Here is a 17024-nt window from a genome sequence, read left to right as displayed (position 1 = left end):
ACTCCCACTTTTCTGAAAATAGTTGTTGTTAAATCTGACATTGCAAAAAACTAAAAATCCAATCAGAATTGTTGCTAATCATTGAAACACGCTAGCCTGTAATAATCCCCCATAGAAAAGACATCTAAAATTAATTGAATATTTGGTGGTTATGATCAGGGTTGAAGTTGAATAAAAGATTTATGAAAAAGAAGTGGAAAGTTATTTCAACATATAATATTTGTATGGAGTTTTTGAAGAGGACCATTTAGTCCCCTAATGGTAAGAGTGTAACACTTTAGTTTTCAGACACAAGGGTTAAGGGACACTACTCCACACATGTGAATGTGTCATCTCAATTCATCCTAAAACCCACTGAATGCATTCAAAACCCAGCGTACAACTTCAAACATTTGTCAAGTTGAAAATGAGGTTCCTCTTTAACCTGTTAAGCCCTAGACCTATTTTCTGAAAATCCGCCTAAAATACATATCTAAGTAAATGGAAGATTGCTCCACTTCTAGAAGGTCCATTTGCATGTTCTTGGTATCTAGGGACATCTATGGATCTCATGGAATGTATTCCCAGTGTCAGGAATATTGTGCCTGTTACTAGGCTTGAGTAAATTGTGATGAAAAAAAGGAGAATATAAATTATGATTTTTCTTTGCATCTTTGACAGTGAATAACACCATGGGTTAAGCGCAGAGGAGTATCGCATCGGCGATCCTAAAGACAATGCATGCGAGTGTGTTCCGGTGTGTGTGTGCTAACTAACCGCTGTGTGCAGCTAACATTGAGTGTCGTTGAATGCAAATTAAAGACCTCTGCGACAGGTCCTGCATTATTATGCTAATAATGGCCACTGAGCTCGTTCAGCACCTTCTTGAGATCACGTGTACAAAAGATCTAAGCAAATGAATAAAGGGAAGATGATTAAACAGAATGTTTTGTAGATACAGTACTGAATACTGCCATCCAGACACATGCAATTTGAAATATTATTATAGAATATAGAATACCAGGCTATAAATGACCTTATTATAGCCACCTCGCACATCTATATGGATCGGGACAAATCTCCTCTTTCAAATGGCAGAGTTCAATTTGGATTTAGTATCTCCAGGCGTGCAGGAAGAACCGTGAATGAAATCTACTGTATGGACAGTTCCATTCTTATAATGGATATGGCTCTGCCATTTTTGGATCGGATTGCAACAGGGATTGTTGCCAAATGTTCACAGAAGGTAGACACCCTAACTGCGCTCCAATCTATGCCAATAACATTCCGTTTTGTGATAGAGAATCCATACAGAAGTAATTTGCTTGCAGGAAGTTGGAATCAGCTGGGAAAGGTAGTTTCCTACTGTATCATCTTCCCTTTATTCATTTGCTTAGATTTTTTTGTACACATGATCTCAAGAAGGTGCTGAACGAGCCCAGTGGCAGTTTTCCATGTCTGGTCATTTTTAGCATGGTGTTATTCACTGTCAAAGATGCAAAGAAAAATCATAATTTATATTCTCCTTTGTTTCATCACAATTTACTCAAGCCCAGTAACGATATTTCTGACACTGGGAATACATTCCATGAGATCCATAGAGGTCCATAGATACCAAGAACATGCAAATAGCCCTTGTAGAAGTGGAGCAATCTTCCATTTACTTATGTATTTTTAGGCAGATTTTCAGAAAATAGGGCTAGGGCTTAACAGGTTAAGACTTCAGGCTATGGAACCGCAGTGTTTTCCAGCTCACAACTCTATGCTGGAACTTAAAAACAGGAATCTTGCAACAAGTCAACTAAAAAGTAAGGACAAATATTATATTTCAGTGTGTTCAAACCTCTGTTTCTCAAATACTTCAGAATGTTACCTTTCAGAAGAGACCAGACTCATGCATGTGCTATAAGTATAAAGCTAAGCGTTGCAAAAAAGGTATGCAAATCGCTTTCGTTTTCTGCACAATGGGGGGTAAGCGTAACTCATTCAGCGCCAATCACGGAAAAAAGTCGGGTTAACTCTCCATGCATTGAACGCCAATCATGAGAAATCTCGGGTTTTAATCGTTATTTCTTTTATTAGCTATATCCATTCATTTTTCATCCATCCAGCTGATGTTATCATTGGGAATGGGTCTGAGCTCGCAAAGGGCAAATACCACCGCCTACGCCTTCCAGCCGGTATTGCACATCATTGAAATCCATCCCCCTTGGGCTGTACACTAATCTAACAAGTCCGGTCCAGGTTTTCCTTCTCGGGCAAGCGTAACGTTTATAACACATGGACTGGGGAGACTGGGAGCAGCGTGGATTATGCTTTTCGGACATATAACGTTAGATCAATAAACGCGATCAATAATTGGAATGGCGATCAGGAATTAGATTAATCATTTTGCAGGACATCAAAGACCAGGTAAGGACTCTATGTTACGAATCTTGCGTTAATCCGATGTTTCTTTCGCCACCATCGGAGCGTGTGTGTGTGTGTGTTTCTGCAGTTGGCTGCAGGTAAAGCACTGAGAAGCGATTTTTCAGCCCCCACTTCTGTTCGTGCATGATGACACATAATACCGATAATCTAGCGTTATTTTCAGAACAATTCATGAATCAAGCGACAAATGGCATGATTTCTAAGGAAATACATTGAAGCGCCGTTTGCTCGAGTTTCTTGAGATTAGACAGAATGCTCTGGAAATATACTCTTATTCACCACGGTATAAAACAGAAATGTACGGATGAAAAAACAATCCGTTTTGTGCATGTTGACTGGAAGCAACTCACTGACAATCAACGGGTGTATTAGATCCATAGCTATATAATATTTCATATATTTTAAGCACTCGCAAGTAGTCGTGGTCTCCCCATTGACTTACAGCAATGGCATTCTAGACCTATATCATGCATATCGCTGCAGCGCTGATTGAGTTAAAGTGCCACTTGCAGGTTAAACCCTAGTCTTCAATTATGTGTAGTTTACATCATTGGTATCTATTTTCATTCTTTATTTTTTTCCATTTGACGCCGGAAATTCCACTCAGAAAGGGTTAAAAATGTCCATGCACGAATAACATGTATGGAGCCAATGAAAAAAGCTTATCAGACGCTATCAGTGCCGTGACGTCACTGCAGGTAACTTTTCCCTACCTCTCATACACTACAATGTTGTTTGGCGAGCGAGGAAAGCCATTGCCTTGATCCAAATGGACGCCTTACAAGACGAAAATGGGTTTAATCGTCGGAGAGAATTTGATGGACCAGCTACTACTGCATTTTTGGTTGAAACAAAGGTAGTTATAAGATTTTTAATGTCGTAAAAAAAGAACTACATTTACCACTAGGCAGCCTGTTGTTCAGTACGCAGCGCTATTGGCTGTCGCCTTATCCCCGTCACGGGTCATAGTACCAAGCTAGCTAGCTAACGTTAGCATTGTGTCTACTGTCGTGAACCATTTTAAATCGGGGCATGTAGAGGAGTTTCGGGAACGAGTAAAATTTGCAGGTCCTCTTCTCAGACCTGTGGGGCAAAGCACTGCATGCATCATGCCGGCTAGCAAGCTAGCTAGCTACACGTCACGGCATGTTGATACAATAGTAGCCCCTTTCGTGACTGTGATGCACTCGGCATAAATGGCTATGATCACGGAGCACTAGTGTTAGGTGAAACAGATACTAGCCACAGATTCCTCAGCTAGTAGTAACAAGAATGCTCTTTGCTTCCTGCCACTACCTGCGTGTGATTCTCAGCGCCCCCCCTGCTGCCCTGATACCTAGGGATGGGAATTGATAAGATTTTATCGATATAATTTAAATAAATAAATTGGAAATGCAACAGAACTAAGCTGGTTAGAATAACAACATGCAACTTGACATTTCTGATTGTCATTTATTGTTGAGCCCCCATGTCAGAAAAATACAAAAATAAAAGAATGTATTTGAGATTCTCTTAAAAAAATTCCTTTTTTTATTTATTTTTTTATTCTTAAACTAATTGAATCTATTGAATAACGACCTGTTGAATGTAACTACAGTTCAATATCTTAAACTAATTGAATCTATTGAACCGTAGTTGCATTCAACAGGTCGTTATTCCTCTGACTCCGGTCGGTCGGGGTCCCCACACAACACAACACGCACACGCACACGCACACACACACACACACACACACACACACACACACACACACACACACACACACACACACACACACACACACACACACACACACACACACACACACACACACACACACACCTCCCTCCCTCCCTCCCTCCCTGGGCCCCTGTCCTGTAAGCTATGGGCTCGTGTTGCTACGTCTCTTATTATATGTGAACTAAGAGTACAAGGTTTACACAACAGCCCCCACCCCTTTTTTTTTTTTTTGTGGAAAAGCGCTATATAAGATAGATGTATTATTATTATTATTATTACTACCTGCTGTCAGCTGTTATCTCTCTCTGTGTGTCTGTATGAGCCCGATTAGCCAGCGCCAGCTAGCGTTAGCCAGCGCTAGCTCCGTGGCTGTTGCCACCGAGTCATTCATTAAATGAATGACTCGGTTCTAAAGCATTCAAGTAGTTTTCAATCACTGCACTTAGAAACAGTCAAACAGCGGGAGCATTTCGGGAGCATATGACCAAAACCCAGGCAATTTCGAGCGTAAGGAATCAAATAGTCTGCCATGGCTACATGCTAACGCTTATTGTTTTGAAATGCGAAACTGTCGGAAAAACATGGCATCGATAGAGGAATCGATAGTCACGGAGGCAGGGTTCGAAATTAACGGGGGCTTGGGGCATAATGCCCTTGAAAATGGACAAAATGCCCTCGAAAATCAGTTAAGGGGGGCACTTAATGCCCCCGACAGTTTACTAATTATATATATATATTTATCCGGTAATGGAGCGTCTGTGTATCGTACGGTTCAGATGACGCGCAAATAAAAAAAATCATTTGGCGGAGCCGGTGTTCTACACTGGCTGCAGGCAGCAGCAGCAGCAGCAGCACTGGTGCTAGTCAGTTTGTGTAAAAATGGCACGCACAATATAAATCAATCTTCATTACGACTTTAAAAACATAGCCATTAACATTACATAGGCCTACACACATCTTGCCATAGCGTTAGCAGTTTGTAAACACAACGCACGTTTTAACTATGGTAGCCCGACGCAGCCCGCAAGCTAATACTGTACAGTCAATGAAATGTCACCGTAGCTTCTAGCTACTGTAGCAGAGGAGGAAATGGGAGTCTGAGAGGCGGGGTGTTTAAAGACAATGATAGGCGTTTATTCAACATCCAAGAAGGCTAACATACAACTGTGTTTTACTAACACCAACCGGGACTATTGCCGCTTTCGCGCTGCTTGTTGATGTTATGAACTCCTCCTAACGTGACCGGAGCTGAAGGTGCCACATGCTAAAATGTCCGTGGGGACCCGGCGCCAACCCATAGATAGTTCCAACTCACCGAATTACGTAATCCACCACAGTTGTACTCAATATTTAAATAATGTTAGTCTAAATAAATGTAGACAGAAACATAATAATTTCAAGCAGAAAACGAATCTTTCCATTAACACTTTAAGTGCCGAAAACGTGTTTAGGCGTCTTTCCTAGCCATGCTAAAGTTGCCGAGGACGCCCTAACTCGTCTTTAATCTCAATATTTCAAAAATCTGTGATCGGAATCATATTTCCCCTCTGCAGCCTTCACACACAGTTCTGAGCTCCTCTCAATCCTCTAGCGGTTCAAGAGCGCCATCTGGTGGCCGATCGGCAGAAGCGCCAAACAGGAAGTCATGTGGATGAAGTGGTGATCACCCATATTACTTCCGGGCACTCGCTATAGGTCCCGGGACTCGATCTCGACACAATACATAGCGATCCGTTGCCAATAACTCGATAAACAACATGATTTGGACGTATATACTATTATACAACCTGGAAATGGACCGGGTATTTCGACATCCCATAATGGAAAACTGTCTACCCCACGCTGATCGCCCAACGGCCCGAGGAGACTGGGGTGAGTTTTAGCGTGTAATATTACCGTGTTCGATACTAACTGATCTGATGAACATATGACCCACATTAGATGAATGGTATAACGCTGCCCACGGAATTATAAACGCCCCCTCGCCCATCCGGTCAACATCAGATGACGTGTAGTAACTTCCAGAAGTCCGTCCAGTTGGAATTTTTTATATCGCGCCGATTGCTATCAAACTGTATTTCATCATCAATATAATGCATTTGGGGCTATAAATCACGTTCTGGAGAAAGCTGCAGAAAGAGATGAAAACATACTTATACATTAGACCATACTTTACTATGAATATGTGAATGAAAAAGTTTAACGTTGCTACACCATGAACAATACATATAGGACCTTGAATGGGCCCTAATAATGGCAATCTAGCAATAGAATTTAAAAAGGTATAGCCCTGCAAAGAAGGGGAACTTCTCCATGTTAAATAGAGCTGGCAACGGATGGTATATCATGAATTTAGCCTTAGGCAATCAAAGTGTTAAGAACTGACAATCAGGGAATTTAAACATGGTTGACATTGTTTTTGTGTGTTTATATTAATTAAAGAAAGGAAAGTCTAGTGCTGGCTGAGCATATTGTTTGTTTGCACTAAGTTAATACTTTGACAAATGTAGCCTATATTTTTCAGTCAGTTCGGTCTTTGTGTGCCAAACATTATTTAAGGCTGTAAACACTGTAAACCTTTTATTTTATTTTTAATAAATGAGAAGCATTTTTAGATTTGAGTGTTACATTTTTTTTTAATAAAAATTAACGTATATCGAACTGAAAACCGTGACCCCAAAATCGTGATACGATCCAAACCGTCCATTTTGTGAACCGTCCCACCCCTACCGTTTATCATACAAATTCAGTGCCCCCGAAATACAAAAAAAGCCCCCGAAAATCAATTAAGGGGGGCAAAAAAAGCCCTTGAAAAAAAATGTTAATTTCTAACCCTGCACGGAGGCATGCGATTCCAAGAATGGGACAATTAGGAACCGGCTCCCAACTGGAACCGGTTTTCGATTCCCATCCCTACTGATACCTGGTGTGACGTCATCATTACGATGACACACGCACGCTATGAAACATGGATTAAAATATGCATGTGCGTGGTGGTTGTGGTTGGGTGGACAAAATGTTTGATAAAAACGCTAAAACTGGGTCAATTTCGATATTTTTTTCCCCCTCTTCATGAAAGTCACCGTTGGCCTAGTCCACATTGTTTATTGAACAAAAATACAACCTGCAAGTGGGCCTTTAACAGTTTGAGTGCCAGCCATTAACATGGGAAACATGGTTAAATGCCAGCACCCACTTCAATGATAGCGTTGTGATCGCATAATCTCCGTCTTAAATTATGGCTATGTGTCTAATCTGCCTGTCGCTTATCAATGACTTTGTTTGCAGTCAACATTGTCGAAACGGATTATTTTTATTTTTTTTTCAATCGGTTCATTTTCGTTTTATAGCATTTTGAAAAGCCCTCGTTTTTTTGGAAAATATATAGATTCCGTGACAAAAGGCATTTACTGGAATTTTTCGGCCTATTTATGAATCGTTTTCAAATAAACGCTAGATTATCGATAGTATATGTGTACTTACGCACGCTATAGAGGCGGGCTGAAAAATCGATTCTCTCATTTCCTCATCAGCGATCACAGCCACACACACACGCATAGGGCAAACGCTGAGATATAGGTGAAAACAGCTCTGATTATCCTAAGACTGGTAAAATAAATTCCTTACCTGAGATCAGATGTTATCCAAAAAGATTATTCCAATTCCTGATTGCCATTCCAAATATCGATCACGCTTATTGATTACAGTGTTGGTACTGTAAATACATAATCCACGCGTTTTCCGGGGCGGCGAGCACAATCGATCCTTCAGTTGGCTTGACGGAAAAGTAAAATGAGGAAACTGGCCACCCCCCCTGCATCAGTGTAAAGTAATGGGGTGCAGTTACACAGGGAGTCGATAGGGGGCGGTATCTTCCCAATTGAGCTCAGAGAGACTCTGCAGCACTAACCCGAGGCTCGATTGATGAAATATGAATTCAAATCGCCAATAAAAAAAAAAAAGGTCAAACAAACGCTATATAGCGTCGGGGGCACTCAATGGTCGGCATGAACTAACAAAACGCGTCCGTGGCACTCAATGTGTTAAGGGTAGGGATGCCCCGATCACGTTTTTTGCCACCGATACCGATCACCGATCGTATTGAGCCATATCGGCCGATACCGATCCGATATCGATAGTTTTTGATCAAAATAAAATAAAAAAAATGTTATATAATTTTTTTAGTTTTTTATATAAAATATATATATTATATAATTATACTTGTAGTTGTATTATCTGCGAGACATCGCCACCACGCAACAAGTCAAAATGCTCGCTATCTCCACCGTCTGTGTGTATACTCTGCTTTGATCAAATCACATTCAGCATGCCCTCAGCAGGGTATATCTGCGGCTCTGCAGATATACCCTACTCCCTCAGCTAGCCCCGTTTGTGACTACGATGCAAGCCGGGGCTCAAATACGCATCGAATCAATGTTACAAGACATTGATATCAGGAGCTATCTGTAGCTACTGCTAGCCGGCTAGATAACGTTAAGACAACGCCTCAGTGAACTATTTAGTTTAATGGGACGTTTCGTTTTGAACAGTGAGCTAACGTGAGCTAACGTGAGCTAACGTGCACGTCTACTAGACTATTGCTGGAGCATTTGTTGATATCAGGAGCTATCAGTAGCTAGCCGGCTAGATACCGTTAACAATGCCTCATGTATTAAACTAAAAGTGAATAGTTGACTGGGTCATTCTGTTTAACACTTTGAATGCGCACATTTAGTGCTTGAATGCCCACCATCCGCTTCAATGTTAACGTTAATATCGCCTAATCTGTTTTAAATTATGGCTATGTGTCTAATCTGCCCGTTGCATTATCAATGACCCATTTCCAGTCAACATTGTCAAAGCGGATTGTTTTTTTATCGGTTCATTTCCGTTTTATAGCATTTAGAAAAGCCCTCGTTTTCAAGAAGGAAAAAAAAGAATCCCTGATAAACGCTGATGTACTGTAATATTCTAGAACGTTGTCATTGTTCGGCCTATTTATGAATAGTTTTCAAATAAACGCTAGATTATCGATAGTATATGTGTACGTATGCACACTGGTGCCGCAAGCTGTAAATCGATTCTCTTATTTCCTGATCACTCGCAGTCAAAACAGCCATATCACATATAGGGGGAAAGCTTATATCTCCGTGAAAAAAGGTCTGATTATCCTAATACTGGTAAAATAGATTCCTTACCTGAGATCAGATGGTATCCAAATGGATTATTCCAATTCCTGATCGACCATTCCAAAAATCGATCCTTTTATTGATCCCACGCGTATACTATAAAACAGCGTATACACGCTGTGCTGAGGGTCCAACATGAAGCTGATCGGCCCCGGTTACATGCGTGAGAAGTAAAATGTGGAGTCCGGGTTTTTTTCCCCCATGCATTTTCATTGAGTCCAATCCAAAAGGGTGAATTACCATCTGGGAGACGATAGGGGGGGCTTTTTTCACATCTGAGCGCCTGGGGTGGCTGATTTACCAATGGTAGACTCGATGAAATATGAATTCAGATCGCTAATAAAAAAAAAAAAAACGAGAAAAAACTAATGTTCTCGTTATGGGCATTCAACCTGCGGGGGGTAAACCCGAGAAAACTCGGGTTGGGCATTCAAAGTGTTAAACAGTAACGGTAGCTAATGTTAGCTAACAGAGCTTGCATGCACTAGGTTAGAGCAGACTATTGCCCGAGCTTGTTTACACGGGGAAGGGAGGGGCTGGAGGAGGAGACGGAGCGTCTGAGACAGAACTCAGCAAGTGAGATCTCTCCGCTAAGAATTGGATCATGTTTTTCAATCGGTTTTGACGAACGGCGAAAATAAAGCATTATCACCGATCACCGATCGCATATTTATACTGATTATCGGCCGATAATGATCGGTGGCCGATCGATTGGGGCATCCCTAGTTAAGGGGGAGGTTAAGGGTCAGTCCACATTCAGAAGTTCAACTCGTTGTTCCTCTCTAAATGCTTTGGTTGGTTGGTGACATTTTCAAAGTAGCTGTTAAGATATTTGACTGCTGTCAGGCTAAAACATCATATCTCCAAAAGACAGAGACGGTGAGAGAGAGAGAGAGAGAGAGAGAGAGAGAGAGAGAGAGAGAGACAGTTAGACTGACCTCCTAATTTGAAGCGTGTGTTGCCTTGTTCCTTCAGAGCCGTGCTCTCCTGCCTCCTCCTCTGTAGCACAAAGAATGTCAAGTTAAATAACACGTTAAAACAACAATATAAATAAAGATAAATAACATTTTAAAACAACATCGTTAAATTGAAATAATGTTAAAATAACAACAGTTAACACATTGGTCGCCAAGAACAAGTTACGCCGCTTTTGCCCGCCATGTGTTGAACGCCAAGAACGACTTGCGCCGTTTTTGGGATCAATATTTAATTTTTTCGCCATGGCATTCATAATTCATCCAGCCAACCTCCGGACTGCAGTGGGACCCTGTATGAGATTGCAATGCCTCAATACCGCCGCCTGGTGGATGGTCGGGCGAGTTACACTCTCGCCAAAACCGGAAGTGCCGATCGGTGCGTCGAGGAAATCCCTCCGGCAGTGATATCTTGTTACGTGGATCCAGACAAACACTATAGTGTATTTGGATCGCTTTCTAAACTTAATAATCGATATGATTTCGGCGTTTATTGCGCCATACCAACCGGAAATGGATCTAGGAGATCGGCGTCAAATAATTGGGATCTTTTTCCTCCAGTCTCATCGGCGAATGGACAGTAACGTTATTTTCAGCCCGATTGTTTATTCATTTCACTGCAAACCATCTGATCAATATATCAACCCATACTAAATAAAGCCGTTACTGACGATCAAGGAATTATAAACGACCCCCCCCCCCTTTCCTTCACGCATGATGAAGCATAATGTATACCGATCATATACATTTGAATTTTTTAATATAGCGTGTATAGGAAAGAAACGCCAATCGATAATCTATCATATGCTTCAGGGCCTATAACTACTGTTTTTGGAATTACAGCAGAAAAGATTAAAAACATACTTATATTCTCGACGCTTTTAACACAACAATGTATGAATAAAAAAATATAACGTTCCCACATCCTGAACGATAGATAATCGATGTTGAATGGGCCATAGTAATGTCAATATAGCAATAAAATAAAAAATTTTATAGCCCTGCAAAGAAGGTAAACATCTCCATAGGCTTTCAACAGTGGCAGACTGGGTACTTTGATGGGCACAACCCCCGGCGCCCAATGTGTTAAGGGTGCTGTAAGTGGTATTTATTTTGTTGTTAAAATAAGTGTTAAATAGCTCTATAGTCTGACAATCACTGATAGTGTTTGGTCAGTAACATGGGTCTCCCAGTCCCTCAGCTCTGCAGTAAACAGATATTTCTTTTTCTGGAGAGAGAACCCTAGATCTTTTTATTTTATTTTTTTTACTTATTTCAAGAAATCTTGCCAAGCCAGTTTGCTTACTGCACTGGCAGCTTATTTTATCTGTATGAAGCACACATTTGCTTAAAACTAAGCTTATTTTTGTCCGAATTTTTTTTTTCAGTGTGGCGTTCTCTCTCCCGATTGGATAACGTGTATTTTCTGTTTACTGCAGAGCGGCGAGACTAGGAGACCCATATTACTGACCAAACACTCTATATAATATATCAGTGATTATTTTAACATGTAGACCACTTATTTTAACAAATAAATACCACGTACAGCACCTTGTTAAGGTGTAGCCCTATTTTTTAGAAATTACTAGGCTTGAGTAATTTGTAATGAAAAAAAGGAGAATATAAATGATGATATTTGTTTGCATCTGTGCCGGTGAATAACACCATGTTACAATTGTAACAAAGAGATTTCACTCCATGAGCTCATTCACCACCTTATTGAGATCAAGTGTACAAAAGAATCTAAGCTAATTAATAAAGGTTAGATGATTAAATAGAAGGATTTGTAGATACTGTAATAAATGATAATCGATTTTAATTATAAATTCATATTTGACCTTGAACTTGACCTTATTATGGCCAAATCATACATCTATGGATAGGGAAAAGGCTCCTCTTTCCAATGGCAGGGTTAAATCTGGATTTAGTCATTTCCTCACGGTTTTACGATAAGAGATATAATTAGCATCTTTACGATAAATTCTTATTTTCGGTAAATCTTACAAAACATCGGTAAAAATGAAAATATACACTTTGACTGCTGTTTTGATAGGGTTATGGTCTTTACTCTTGGCACAAAAAAAATTACCCCTTAACACATTCCCTGCCATGCAATTTGAGCATCTTATACCACTCTCTGCCAGTACTGTAAGCCTATGGAGATGTTCACCTTCTTTGCAGGGCTATAACTTTTTAAATTGTATTGCTAAATTGACATTACTATGACCCATTCAACATCAATTATCTATCGTTCAGGATGTAGGAACGTTTTACTTTTTCATTCATAGATTCATACGAAAATACCGTCTAGAATATAAATATGTTTTATCGTTTTCTGCAGTAATTCCTAGAACGTGAGATATAGGCATAAACGCATATATAGATTATCAAATGCCGTTTGTTGGCGATACATGCTATATAAAAAATGTCAACTGTACATGATCCTAAACGTTATGACTGATCATGCGCGGATGAACGGGGGGGGGGGGGGGGGGGGTCGTTTATAATTCCGTGATAGTCAGTAAATGCTTTATGTAGTATGGGTGATATATTGATCAGAGCAGTTTGCATGGATAAGAATAAACAAACGCGCTGAAAATGACGTCAGTGTCCTCTTACCGTTCGACGATGAGATGGAGGAAAATGATCCCACTTATTTGACGCGATCTCCTAAATCCTTTTCCGGTTTGTATAATCATAATACACGGCCAAATCGTATCGATTATTGCGTTATGGCAGCGATCGCTACACACGGACGTGTGTATACAGTCCCGCAACAATATGCGAGTGCCGGACGCATTTCCCAGACGCACCGATATTGACTCATCCATTTCCGGTTTGGCAACTCGCCGATCATCCACCAGGTGGCAGTATTGAAGCGTTGCAGAGTTGTGCATGCTCCCACTGCATCAGACGAGGCTCCGTGAGGGAATTATGAATAACATGGCGAAAAAATGAAATATGATCTCAATAACGTTGTACGCCGTGGATTGGCAGAATTCGCATGAACTTGAAACACGTCGTAAACCGTTTCCGGCGTGGGATGTGTTAACAGTTTCAGTGCCGACCTTGTTTACATTTTTACCCCGTTGAATGCCATCATCCACTTCAATGTTAGCGTTAAAAACGGCTAATCTATGTTTTAAATTATGGCTATGTGTCTAATCTGCACGTCGCTTATCAATGACTTGTTTGCAGTAAACAGTCGAAACGGATATATATATATTTTTTTTAATAATCGGTTCATATCCTTTTTATAGCATTTCGAAAAGCTATCGTTCTCTCGAAAATTTTCTGAAAATTGAAAGATTCCCCCATAAACTGCATTTATTGGAATATTCTCGAATACACTAGACACGTTGTCATTTGTCGGCCTATTTATGAATCGTTTTCAAATAAACGCTAGATTATCGATAGTATATGTGTACTTATGCACGCTATAGACGCAAGCTGAGAAATCTATTCTCTCGTTTCCTCATCACACACACATAGAGGGACACGCTGTTATCTCAGTGAATACAGCTCCGATTACCCCAAGACTGGTAACATAGACTCCTTACCTTAGATCAGATGTTCTCCAAAAAGATTATTCCAATTCCTGATCGCCATTCCAAATATCGATCACGCTTATTGATTGATTATTGGCTGCTGTAAATATATATTCCACGCTGCTTTCCAACTCGCGATCACTTCCATGTTCATCAATGGCTCCACAGTTGGCTCCACCTCTACAGATCTACAGATCCCAGGTCAGTCTAATCGACTGACCTGCAGTTACACAGGGATAGACGATAGGGGGCGCTTTTTTCCCATCCGAGCTCCTGGAGGGGCTGCTGTACCAACGGGAGACTCGGTTGATGAAATATGAATTCAGATCGCTAATAAAAAAATAAAACGACATTTGTCGTCGTCGGCACTCACCAGGGGGGCTGATAAAACGAGATATGTCATCGCTGGCACTCAATGTGTTAATATCCAAGGGCCCACATGTGGGCCTTCATGAGGACGATTGGCGACACGCCACTTTGCCGACCTCTAGCGGCTCATGTGTGCATTTCTTTTAATACAATATATAGATAGAATTAAAGCCCTATTTGTTGCCTGTCAATTGCCCTTTCAGATTACAAAATCCGTTCAGCGGTTCTCGAGTTACATGCCGATATGTGAGGCGTGCGCCAAAGTACACATTACCACCCCCGACCTCCGGGGGCTCTAGCTGGTAACCCCGGCTGCATCAGTGGACTGGAAAATATGGACTGGAATATTTTTTTTCCCCCATCCATTTTCAATGAGTGCATTCCAAAATCCCTGATGTCATCTGGGAGACGATAGGGGGCGGTTTTTTCACATCTGATCGCCGGCGGGTAGGCTCGCATGATGCAATATGATTTCAGATCGCTAAAAAAAAAAAAAAAAATCCGAGAAATCTCGTGAGTGGCTTTCAACGTAACTATCGTAAACACGAGATAAGCCGTGAGTGGCACTCAAAGTGTTAAACAGAAGGTTTTGTAGATACAGTACTGAATTCTGCCATCCGGACACATGCTATTTGAAATATGATTATAGAATATCAGGCATAAAATGGTTATGCGATTAAAATGCAATTAATTAGATTAATTAATTACAAATCCTGTAATTAATTAGATACATTTTTTTAATCGCCTGACAGCACTAATATAATATATATATAGAGACACAAATGTTCTAGAATGTTCGGTTATGACATCATATGGTGACATCACGAATGTTCCAGAACGTTATATCATGACGTCATACTGTGACATCACCAATGTTCTAGAATGTTCTAGAATGTTCGGCTATGACATCACCACAAATGGTCTAGATTGTTCGATGTTCTAGAATGTTTGGCTATGACATCATCACAAATGTTCTAGAATGTTCGACCATGACATCATACTGTATCACAAATGTTCTAGAATGTTCTATTATGACAAAAACGCCGGTTCAATGACATCATACGGTGACATCACGAATGTTCCAGAACGTTCTTATCATGACGTCATACTGTGACATCACCAATGTTCTAGAATGTTCGGCTATGACATCACCACAAATGTTCTAGAATGTCCAATGTTCTAGAATGTTCGGCTATGACATCACCACAAATGTTCTAGAATGTTCAATGTTCTAGAATGTTCGGCTATGACATCTTCACAAATGTTCTAGAATGTTCAACCATGACATCATACTGTATCACAAATGTTCTATTACGACAAATACGACGGTTCAATGACTTTATCTAAATCCAATCACTATTAAAGGGGACATGTACTATAAATGTCATTTTTCAGTCTCTAGCATTGTATTATAGTAATAGGAGTTCGTATCAATGTGTTTTAGTGTCTAAATACCATATTGGCGGATTGCTCTGATTCAGCTCAGATCATTTCCTTCTCCAGTAAATTAGGCCATCCTGATTTGAAGGCCTGAATGACGTTACTCAGGCTCTGGGTAGCAGACAGTGATGTGATTGGCTCTGTGGTTGTAGCTAATGCCCGCCCACAATCTACCTAGAGTCCTAGACTGACTGTACACAGCGAGTGAAAACCACTTCCTCATAGTCTGCGTGCACTCTGGAGGGAGAGAGAGAGAGAGAGAGAGAGAGAGAGAAAGAGAGAGAGAGAGAGAGAGAGAGAGAGAGAGAGAGAGAGAGAGATAGATATAGAGCATTCAGGAGCACTTGGGGGGGGGGACCTGCCGCACGGAGGTCCGCGCGATGATAGAAAGAAAAAAAGAAGAGAGAGGGAAGAAGGGAGGCCCCCCCCCCCCCCGCCACAAGCTGTCGCGCAGCACACCGACAGGCAGAGAAAAAAAGAACGGCCTGTCTTTTTTTTTCTCTCTCTCTCTCTCCCTCTCTCTCCCTCTCTCCCCCTCTCTCCCTCTCTCTCTCTCTCTCTCTCTCTCTATCTCTCTCTGTCTACCAGTCGCAGACTGTGTGGACTGACTGTAACTCAAAGTGCTTATGGGCGGAGCCAGGCCATAACAGCCTGAAATCTTGAACCTGAAAAATGATGGTTTTGAGTACTTGATTAGAAATATAAAACAATGAATTTTTTTTGAAAAAAAACATACAGATGTCTTCAATACACTCACAGGAATTGTGTAAAGTTGCCCAAATAGTGCTAGGAATAGCATTACATGTCCTGTTTAAACATTCATATAATACAGTAACCTAAATATATAGCTTTGGCTCCTACACTGTCTCCTCTGTCCCGTCTCTAACCATCTCCTCACCTCTCTCATCCTGTCTCCCGTCTCTAACCATCTCCTCAACTCTCTCCTCCTGTCTTCTCTCTCCTATCGTCTCCTATCGTCTCCTCGTCTCTCTCCTGCTGTCCTCTCCTACCATCTCCTCCTGTCTCCTGTCCTCTCCTACCATCTCCTCCTGTCTCCTCTCCTCTCCTACCATCTCCTCACCTCCTCCTGTCCTCTCCTACCATCTCATCACCTCCTCCTGTCTCCTGTCCTCTCCTACTCTAAGGAATAATATGAAACTCTAAGGAATAATATGTGTATGGGTAATGTAAAAAATAAGTAAAGTAAAATATAATAACATATTAGAAAGGATTATGAAAGATAAAAAAAAAACTCATTTAGTCCATGTTCTGTTGACACTAGAATGGTGGAGGAAATGTTGTCAGATATAAAAAAGGAAAAACCAGCAGGCCTGGATAACATGGATGGTAGACTACTGAAGGTTTCAGCAAAGCAT

At 40.9% G+C, this 17024-nt stretch overlaps 1 protein-coding gene across 1 annotated transcript in view; it reads right to left on the bottom strand.

Moving 5' to 3' along the window:
* LOC311233098 (uncharacterized protein) overlaps nt 1-17024 on the bottom strand; it is a 66862-nt gene that overhangs the window by 24188 nt on the left and 25650 nt on the right. Inside the window, exon 5 of the mRNA XM_084319974.1 lies at nt 10256-10316. Coding sequence (XP_084176100.1) covers nt 10256-10316 — 61 coding nt within the window. The remainder of the gene's footprint in view (nt 1-10255; nt 10317-17024) is intronic.

Source organism: Notolepis coatsorum (assembly GCF_963971535.1).
Source record: "Notolepis coatsorum genome assembly, chromosome: 8".
In the NCBI taxonomy this organism is placed as follows: Eukaryota; Metazoa; Chordata; class Actinopteri; order Aulopiformes; family Paralepididae; genus Notolepis; species Notolepis coatsorum.
This window is presented reverse-complemented; position numbering and strand designations above follow the sequence as displayed.